The 10,512-nt window shown below is 32.6% G+C and overlaps 1 protein-coding gene across 1 annotated transcript; it reads right to left on the bottom strand.

Moving 5' to 3' along the window:
- Positions 1–3,327: 3,327 nt before the first annotated feature.
- On the bottom strand, positions 3,328–5,239 carry LOC111806513 (4-coumarate--CoA ligase 1-like). Its single transcript, XM_023691860.1, has 2 exons — positions 3,794–5,239; positions 3,328–3,712 (listed from the first exon to the last, which is right to left on the bottom strand). The coding sequence occupies exons 1-2, from the start codon at positions 5,197–5,199 to the stop codon at positions 3,490–3,492; spliced, it is 1,629 nt and encodes a 542-aa protein (XP_023547628.1). The 5' UTR covers positions 5,200–5,239; the 3' UTR covers positions 3,328–3,489.
- Between the last annotated feature and the right edge of the window lie 5,273 nt (positions 5,240–10,512).

Raw genomic sequence — 10,512 nt, 5'->3', positions numbered from 1 at the left:
AAGAAAAAGAAGTAGCCAGCCATCAACTTTTCTTCATTTCTTTTACCCTTTTTTTTTAATTCTTCAATGGGGTCCTTTCCACGTAGGATGCCGACCTGGCATTCAGACAAAACTGACTCCAAATGTTTTGCCTGACTTAGCTCGTACCCTCCAGACGATGAAGCTTATCCTCCATCGTCTCACTGGCCGACCTTGACTCGAGATCATATCTAGTATTCAGAGTTTGCCTCGATTTGGTACCGCTCTCGCGCCCCGCACCGAAACAATGCTTTACCCCTAGATATCTAATCAACTACTGCGCCTCAACGCATTTATGAGAGAACCAACTAGCTCTGGGTTCGAGTGGCAATTCAGGAGTAACCACAACTCATTTTGCTGATTCTTCAACGTCAGTTGGTTCGGACCTCCACTCAGCTTCATCCAAGCTTCATCTTGATCATGAATAAATCATCTAGGTTCGAGTTCATAAATAATGACAATTGCCCACGTGGAATTTGTTTGCTTGAGCTGGACGAAGTTTACCTTGCTGATCATGCTAGTCCACTTTGTTTTGTCCTTTCTCTATTTTAACGATCAAATTTATATTTTCTTCTATTTAAATATTAATTAGAGAAACAGTCTGGGGATTAGATGGAGAGCCCACCGGTACCCACCATGAAACTGGCGACGGGTGGGCGGTGGGCCGCCGTGCCGTGGTGGGGCACGATGTCGTTTTATTGGGTTTCAACTTTAAATGGAATTCTCAAAGTCTCAAAGGGGCGGTGGAAGGGCGTAAGAAAGAGAAAGTAGGGCTGGCAATGGAGCATGACCAAATAATGTTATCTCTTCGTCAATAAATTATGTTCTTAAAACATATTTAAACAAAAAAAAAACAGATTAATTCATAAAATAAACTTATAATTTAATCCAAAATAAATGCTTTTAGTGATCTCCAAATATATTTGGCCTACCACTGACCCAGACGGCGGCGGAGGAGGTCGTGACCGGTGGGGCAGGCAATTGGGGCCCACCTAGTGGGACCCCTTGGCACAACTAGAGAGAGGCGTGTTCTCCACAGCTTTGCAACAGAAGTTTACCTGTCATTTTCTTTCTTTTTTTTTTTTTTTTAATTTATATAAGAAGAATAAAATAAAATAATTATTAATTTTAATTTTAAATGTTTGAAAATTAAAAATATACATAAACATTTTTTTTTTAATAAATGACCCGAACAATTCAACTCAACCCAACTAACCAAAAAAATGTATGGTTGAATTGGGTTAGGTTCGTTATTTAATATGAGTTGTTTGAGTTGTTTGGATCAATCCGGCTCAACCTATTACATGAACATCATTACTCGTACAAATAAAATAGAATTCTAAAATTCCCGTAAATATATTTTTTTTAAATCCAATTTATTAATACAAACCACTTAGGTTTTATGTCCGTGTTAATTAAACTTAGTTTTAAAACAATAAGAGTATTAAAGTTTTGATAAAAATGTTGTTTGGGCTGAGATTTTTTAGGACGAATGAGACGGCCCAACCAATTCCTCTAAAGCCCATCACCGACGGACATTTGGGCCGAGATGGCTAATAAAATGGGCCCAGTTTCGAATTATTTCCCACGTGATGATCATATTTAATTAGTCATCTTAATCAAAGGTCAAATGTTTTTTAAATTGTATAAATGGTCAACTGCGGTAAAAATATGGACAAAAATACCCTTGTTTTATAGTATATCAAAAAACCGCTAAAATCATCATTAGATCACGTCACACGAATGCTTACACTAAAACCAGCTAAAATATTCGTTAATTTGAATAAGATCGAAATTTAAAATTTTCTCAATATTTTAAAATTTTATATATTTATTTTGAACCAAATCGAAAGTCATCATTTATTGATATTTAAATTTTCCTCAATGTCAACTAATATAAAATTATTAATAAATGAAATTGACTTATATTATGATTTTATAATCGGTGGATAACCATTAAGCAATATATTATATTTAGACATATAATTGACTTTCTTCTTATTAAATTGTTGCCATTGTAAATGTTCATAAAGAATACGAGTACACGTGTAATAAATTCATTTTCAAGTTGCTTAATTGCATAATAAATTTGTTCCCGAACTTATTTAAATGCAATCTAATAATGAGGTATACATAAAAAAGAATAAAAAAATCGATAATTTAATTTAAACATATTTAACCATTTTTAAATAATACTCGACCGTTAAATAAGTTTACTGTACTAAAATAATAATGTTTTAAAATTAATGATTAGATTTCCAATTATTTATTGGATATAATTTAAAATTAAATATTCCCAAAATTTATGGGAATTTAAAATTATTTCTTCATTTAAAATTGGAATCCTTCAAGAAAATGACTGTTAATGATTGGATTGCAAGTAATTAGAGCTATTTATTTTTATTTATTTATTTATTTATTATTATTATTATTATTATTATTAGTTCCCATGTTGCCTTCAAAATATATAATTTAATAATTTGCTTCAAAAGAAAATATTAATATCTTGGGAGTTTATAAATATCTTGCAATAGAAGGGCTAAAATGTCAAACACTTCACGTTTAAGTTGGAGATTAGATTAAACGATTAAATTAAGTTTAAATTTTAAGTCCAATTAATTAAAATTTTAGATTTTTTTTTTCTTCAAGTAAACATAATTTCAACATAATTATTTTATTTTAGTTAATTTTCCAGCTCTTTTAATTTGGTATGAAGGAATCCAAATAGGACTTTGATACATACAGAAATAAATTCATTCACGAATCTTTAAATGCATATAAATTAGAAAAAAAAAATGTAAAAATCTATTGTATTTGTTAGAAACTCTATTATCGTAAAAACGTAAAAAAAAATTCTATTCTCGTCTCCCTAAAAATTAAGACCGTGATTCTTGTAAGAAATCTGCAAGGATCAAGTTTTCCACAAGAATTTATGTTGAGAATTACTGGTCCGTTGGTTAATTTAGTGAAAGATTATGGGTTTATGAGTAATGAATACTATCTCCTTTCGTATAAGGCTTTTTGGGAAGCCAAAAACAAATCGAGACCACCACACAAAGTGGACAATATCATACCATTGCGACTCTCCACAATTTCTTTACCATCCTTATATATATATATATATATATTTTAAAATGTATTCATTTCAAATAATTTTTCAAAAAATCCTAATAAATTTAATAATATTTTATATATTAAAATATAATTAATATTCAATAAAGTTTCTAAAAATTAATAGGTAATTATCGACTAAGAATTTTCATATTAGTGTTAAATTTGAAGTAAAAAGGATAAATGCGATAAAAAAAGTAATAAACTAATTGAGTTTATTATTTGAAAATAAAGTGTAAAAGTATTTATGAGAATTGTGTTTCACAATCCTAATACAGAATTTTAATTCACCAATCAAACAGAAAATTAAAAAAGAAATAATAATTGGTGTGTTAATATTTGGGTAATTTGGTAATTAATTTAATTGAAAGCCCCAGAAGCAAGTTTTGCTCTGAGTTCTTTTCTCAGGATTTTGCCAGATGGCGCCTTTGGAATGGCGTTGACGAAGAACACACGCTTTAGCCTCTTGTAGAACACCACTTGTTTTGATATGAATTGCTTTACGTCTTCCTCTGTTATTGCGCCGCCGTTCGCCTTCACCACAAACGCCACCGGCACTTCTCCGGCCTGTTCGTCCGGCATACTAAAAAAATAATAATAATAATTCTTATTAGAATTGAATTTTTTTAATGTTTTTTTTATTAAATAATTCATTTCAACTCACCCAATGACCGCCGCGTCGGAGAGTTTGGGGTGAGTGATAAGAAGCGACTCGAGCTCGGCTGGCGCCACTTGAAAGGCCTTGAATTTGATAAGCTCCTTAAGCCGATCGACTATGAACAGCTCGTCGTCGTCGTCGATGAAGCCGATGTCGCCGGTGTGAAGCCATCCTTCTTTGTCAACGGTCCTCTTCGTGGACTCCAAATCATTCAAATATCCCTTCATGATCTGTTCCCCTCTAATACAAATCTCTCCGGCGGAGTTTGCCGGCAACGAGGCGCCGGTTTCTGGGTCAACGATTTTCATCTCAGCATTTCGGACCACCGTCCCACAAGCGCCGGCTTTCACTGGAAACGGCTCTTTCGCAAAAGCTAAACTCATTGTCAAAACCGGACCGGCCTCGGTCATTCCATATCCCTGCCCGAGAACCGCCGTGGGAAATTTCTCTCTCACAGCGTCTTCCAGCTCCTTCCCCAACGGTGCGCCACCGGATTTCAAAACCCTCACCGATGACACGTCATATTTCTCAAATTCCGGCGACTTAGCAATGGCTAAGAAAATTGGCGGCACAATCGGCATGATTGAAACTTTGTGTTTCTCAATCAATTCCAAAAGCGAAACGATCTCGAATTTCTGCATTATCAAAATCGCAGCGCCGGCGCGTAGCCCACACAGTAAAATCGAGTTCAGTGAATAGATGTGGAAGAACGGCAGTACACAGAGTATAACATCACCGCCGTGATAATAGAGATTCGGATTTTGGCCGTCGATTTGTTGAGCCACGCTTGTGATTAACCCTTTATGCGTTAACATAACTCCCTTCGGCAAACCAGTAGTGCCGGAGGAATACGGCAGTGCCACCACATCGTCAGCGGCAAACTCCACCGCCGGCACGTGGGATTCATCCGCCCCACTCAAAACAGAGTAATGCAGACAACCCTCAACAGCAAAATCAACACAAACAATTTTCACCCCATTTTCCGCCAAATCCTTAACCCGATCGTAAAAGCAAGCCATCGTCACAATCAATTTGGCATTGGCGGCTTTGGCCTGTTTGGCGATTTCCACCGCCGTGTAAAAGGGGTTCGCCGCCGTCATAACAGCTCCACAGTACGAGGCGGCGAGGAAGGTAAAGACAAACTCCGGGGAATTGGGAAGTAAATTCATGACGACATCACCCTTTTTAATTCCGAGATTGTGTAAACCAGCAGCGACACGACGGGACATTAGCTGCACGTCGTGGTATGAGTGAACGTCGCCGGTGGCGCCGTTGATCAAACAGGGGCGTGAGCCAAATTTGGACATGTTTTGGAAAACGTATTCATGGAGTGGAAGATGATTGGGAATGTGAATATCGGGAAGCTTTGATCGGAAAATGAACTCGTGGGTTTGGTTTGATTCAACCGCCATTGTTGAAGCTGTAAATTGAGGTAAGAAAAATTAGATATGAATTTTGTTTGAAGATGGATGAGAAGGAGATGGGATTTTATAGCGACGAGAAATTAATTTAAAAAAAAATTGGTATTTGGTTGGTGAGGAAAATAAATGGGAATTAAAAAATAAAAAAAATAATAAAAAATAAAAAAAAGGTTTGGTGGTCAGATGTGAGGTCTGAGGAAACAGGGCGAGTGGGCATTGCTTTCACCAACCCCCCAAGTTTTTGACTATGAAGAAGGAAGGACCTCTAATGGCTGCACAATAAGTCCACTCGCTTTCCCCATTTCTTCGCCTAACCTTTTTTTTGGACTCCACCATTTTTTTTTTCTTCTTTTTTATCAAATGGTGTAACGTTTTGAAACATAACCATGGTTAAGGGTAATATTGTAATTTTCTTTATTCCCGACATTGAATATGATTGATAAGCAAAGATGTCTATAGGTCAGAGTTGGGACGTGAAAACATTTTTCATTCTCATTCTTACCTCATATTTCAATCTATGTGCATAATTTTTCGACATCCTTCTATTTATTATATATATATATATATATATATTAAAATATATTAATTTAAAATAAATTTTTTATTAGATAATTTTTTTCTTTTGATATAATTTCTATTAAAAAAAACAAAGCTCAAGAACAAAAATTTAGTAGGGTCGAGAGTAAGGTTGGAGATGAGGTAACCTATCGCCGGCCCCTAATAGAGAAAAATGTCTCTTTACTATTTCTCTTAGTCTCCATTTAAATGAGATTCTCCATATTGTTGGGAGGGAACATCTACAGATTAAATAGACATCTCTAATAGTAAGTTGTTATTACGTAGGTGAATAGAAATATAAGTGAGACGATAAATTTGACTACTTACCGCAAAGAATTTTTTTTTTATTCCACAATTCTCGTAAGGTCTCACTAAAATATAATATTATAAGTCGGTTAATTTTGATTTAAACATTTTTTTTTGTCAAATTCATACGTAATAGACTACGTAATATATATATATCAACCCATATTAAGAGATTAATAGTTTAAATCTAAACGATTATTAATTACTAGATTGTTAGTTGGATTTATGGTTCACCAACTACGTGGGATCAATTTGTGGAGAGAAAGCAATATATTCAACAAAGTTCTAATGTCAGAACAAAAGGTCCATTTATGGAATTCAACGTTCACATTTAACGTCCAAAATAAACTATTTTTATTTTTACTAAATATTATTATCGCTCAAATTAAATATAATGGTATAATTATTTAAATATAAGACAGTAGAATAAACCAAATAATAGCTTTTTTTTTTTTAATTTGTTTTAATTGATTTATTAGTTGTTTATTTAAGTTGTGACATACACCAACTACATGGGCTGGAGATAACGACATTTTCATTTTATTTACACCCAAACAAACACAAAATATGAAAAAGATGATAATGCAACGGAAGAAGTATAAAACTTTAATGAGTTGCCAACTTAGGGATCTGTCCTGAATTTAAGGTTTCAAAACAGCAATTCATTAAATACCGCCCCCAACCATATGATGTTATTGGAGATTTTTTTATATCAAACAAAAAATCTATTAATGATAAATTAAAGTTCGAAAAATATTATACAGATGTATAGATTTCGAGAATCGTCTCTCAACCATTCATCCAATTCCAACATAACAACACGGTGGGTGTTAAAAAAACCCGATAATCTAAATAAAACCAACCCAAACCACGTTTTGAGTTGGGTTCAAATAAACGGAGACTCTCCCGATCGAATTGGTTCATGAAGAGAATAAACTAATACATGTGTCGTTCTTTATTTCATTTAATTTTTTTATTATTTATTATCCAATTCAATTCACGAATATTTAATTACTCTAAAATATGTTTAATTAATCCATTATTTAAGGAGTATATATTTAAATTTATTTTAAGCTTAATTCTTAAATAAAATAGCCACTATGTTATATAAAATTTAAATTAGTATTTATTAAATACCAAATTAAAATTTTAAAATTAGATAGACTAAGTAAATTTATAAACTTTTAATTTTCTCTCTTAGTAGTTAGAATTATGAGATAGTCAAATACATTATACTAATTGTACCGAATATTCTTTCTGCCTTCACAATATTCCATCTTTATTGCAATAAATACAAATAAAAATGTAAATATATTTATCGTAAAATGTAGAAAAATATATTATTGTAATTGTACTCGAAACAAAATATATAGTAATTTAGTAATTGTTTGTATTATATATATGAAAAATGGTGATTAATAATTTTTTTATTTTCCATTTTTCATATAAATATATTATTGTTTTTTTTTTCAAAGTCGAGGTACTCTCACATAGCATAAATACATTTTTTTAAACTATCCATTTCGTTAAATTATCAATTTATTTAAGTTAGATTTAATTTAAATAAATGAAAATTTTATAGATTGATTTAGTTCTTACTATAAAATACATTTTTACGTATATTTATTATTATTTAATTTAATTTTATAATTACTTTTTAAATTATAATTTTAAAATTTTGAAGATAATTTTCTAAAATCAATAATGAAATGAAATAAAAATATGGCAACGAAATATAATATTTTAATTAATATTAATTTTATAAATACTCAATAAATCAATCTAAACGGAAGATTTTAATCCAACCTAATTTGGTTGATTTTTTGTTCTTGACTTTTAAAGGAAGAGTAAAAAAAAAAAAAAAATTAAATCACGTTTTTTTAATAACTCGGCGGGTTATTGGATGTGTTAAGTCAAGGTCAACGAGAATATGTTCATAAGTAAGAAATTGATGGGCAAACTTTAGTAGAAAATAATTAAAATAAATAATTTTTGTTGAATCTAAGTCAAACTTTGAAACGCTGTCGTTCAAACTTGTGGTGCTCCTCTGGTATATTGTGCCAGTGCTTCACCAACTGCCAAGAGGCTTCCTTTTACATGTTGTTTATCTTTGGTGTGCGGTGTTTGGTTAAACTTTATATTCGTTTTAATTTTATTACTTTAATAAATCTTAGTTTGGTTGTTGAAATTTTTAAGTTTGTTATTTAAATATTATTTTAATTTTAATTTAAATTATTTTGGAAGACTGCCTTTAATTAGACTAATAGAATTAATGCATTGAATAAATTTTATATAAAGAATATAAATGGATACTTATGGTATAAATTAATATAATTATTAATTGATATAATAAAAAATATAGAATAAAAAGTAAAAAAAGGACATGTTAAAATGGGTAGTTGAATGAAAATAACCTTATTTTTTATAATTATTTTTAAAAAAAGATATCGACCATACGACCTTTTTAACAAAGACTGTCAACTTTCTTATTATATTTTCAATTTTTTGACCGTTTGAAAAAATTAAAAAACAAAACAAAAAAAAAAAAGTATCCCAACGCTAGTTTTTGAGGTAGTTAGATGTGTTAGATGAACACCACGACCGTTTGAAAAAATTAAAAAACAAAACAAAAAAAAAAAAAAGTATCCCAACGCTAGTTTTTGAGGTAGTTAGATGTGTTAGATGAACACCACTCTTCGCTAATTTTTGAGGTAGTTAGATGTGTTAGATGAACACGTCTCTCCACAATAATATGACATTGTCAACTTTTAGTATAAGTTCATATGACTTTGCTTTGGGCTTCACGCTCTCATGGCTTTTCTTTGGTCTTGGCCTTCCTCACCATAAGGCCTCAAACTAATGGAGAGAGTATTTTTTATTATAAACTCAGGATCATTCCCTCCTCAAACCAATGGAGAGAGTATTCTTTGATTATAAAGCCGAAGGCTTCAAACTAATGGAGAGAGTATTCTTTCATTATAAACCGAGTATTCTTTGATCATAAAGCCGAAGGCTTCAAACTAATGGAGAGAGTATTCTTTGATTATAAACCCGAATGCCTCAAACTAATGGGGAGAGTATTATTTGATTTGATTATAAACCCATGATCATTCCCTAAATTAGTCGATGTGGGACTTTCATCATCCATCACCTCCCCCTAATCGAGGCTCGACTCCTTTTTCTTTTGGAGTCCTTTGGCACGACTAAGTTTAGGGCATGACTCTGATACTATGTTAGATGAACACGACTCTCCACAATGGTATGATATTGTCCACTTTGAACATAAGCTCTCATGGCTATGCTTTGGGTTTCTCCAAAAGGCCTCAAACCAATCAAGAGAGTATTATTTGATTATAAACCTATGATCATTACCTAAATTAGTCGATGTAGACTTTCGTCATCCAATCATCCAACACGGTGTGAAGAAGAAATAAGACGGAAGTCCTTTATTTGAGAAATAAAAATTAAAAAGTTTAAACATCAAATTATAAGTAAAAATAATTGTTTTTGGGCCCTCTTGGCCCAATAAGTTGAATAGTACGAGGATTCAAAACGGCCCATTCAACGTTGGGATTCAAAACGACTTCCATTTTTCAGTCGCGCGAGGGAGAAATTTTTACAATATTAAAATAATAATAAAATCTCTCTCCTCAATAAAACAGTTAAAAGTTAAAACCACGTTAACCGAATCCATAAATTGATCCAACAAAAAGGAAAAAATAAATTATTTATTTATTTAAATCTGAAAAATGCCGAATTGGGCCTACCGATATTGGCCGGCCATCTCTATATCCGGCCTCTCCCTCCCCTCAGTCTTCGGGTACAAAAATTCAATACTCGCGCCAAAAACTCGAATTCGTTCCTTCTCCATTCAATCTTCCAAGGACGTCTCCAGTGAAGTCGGCAGCGACGAGCTGTCGAACAGGCTGATGAGGCTGTTGGAGCAATCTACCTGGGAAGCGAAGGACTATTTCTGTTGGCTTGGCAACGAGGCAGATATCATGAACATCATCGACGATTTCTTTCGCCGGAAACTTTATGTGCGTAGACTGTAAGTTTCCGATTTATCACTGTTCTTTCTTTTTTCTATTGTAGGTTATGCTTTCAGTTTTATTGATGTTTTCCTGAGTTTAATTTGTTTTGTAGCGGACATTGTGTTTGATTATCGCCAGAAGGTCACGAGATCGTTCGAGCATCTTCAAGGAGACTATTTCATTGCTTCTGTTTTCATGGTAATTTTATCCTGTTACTTCGTTCTGCATTGGTTTGTTTTGTAGTTGTGGAATTTCTTCTTTGTTTTTCATTATTGTTCAGCCGAATCGCTATTTTCTAAAAGTGCAATATCGGCCGATCTCGTGCTCTTGATTTTGAAATTTCTTAAGTCCTGCACTTAGAATCAAGATGAGCCTCATAGTACAAGTCGAGTAGAAATGTGGACGT

The sequence above is a fragment of the Cucurbita pepo genome, chromosome LG12 (assembly GCF_002806865.2).
Source record: "Cucurbita pepo subsp. pepo cultivar mu-cu-16 chromosome LG12, ASM280686v2, whole genome shotgun sequence".
Classification (NCBI taxonomy): domain Eukaryota; kingdom Viridiplantae; phylum Streptophyta; class Magnoliopsida; order Cucurbitales; family Cucurbitaceae; genus Cucurbita; species Cucurbita pepo.
This window is presented reverse-complemented; position numbering and strand designations above follow the sequence as displayed.

Bases quoted from the DNA above. Each gene is read 5' to 3' on its own strand.
- LOC111806513 (XM_023691860.1), bottom strand. From the start codon at position 5,199: ATGGCGGTTGAATCAAACCAAACCCACGAGTTCATTTTCCGATCAAAG. The intron at 3,713-3,793 runs GTGAGTTGAAAT...TTATTTTTTTAG, and splicing joins TCCGACGCGGCGGTCATTGG to TATGCCGGACGAACAGGCCG.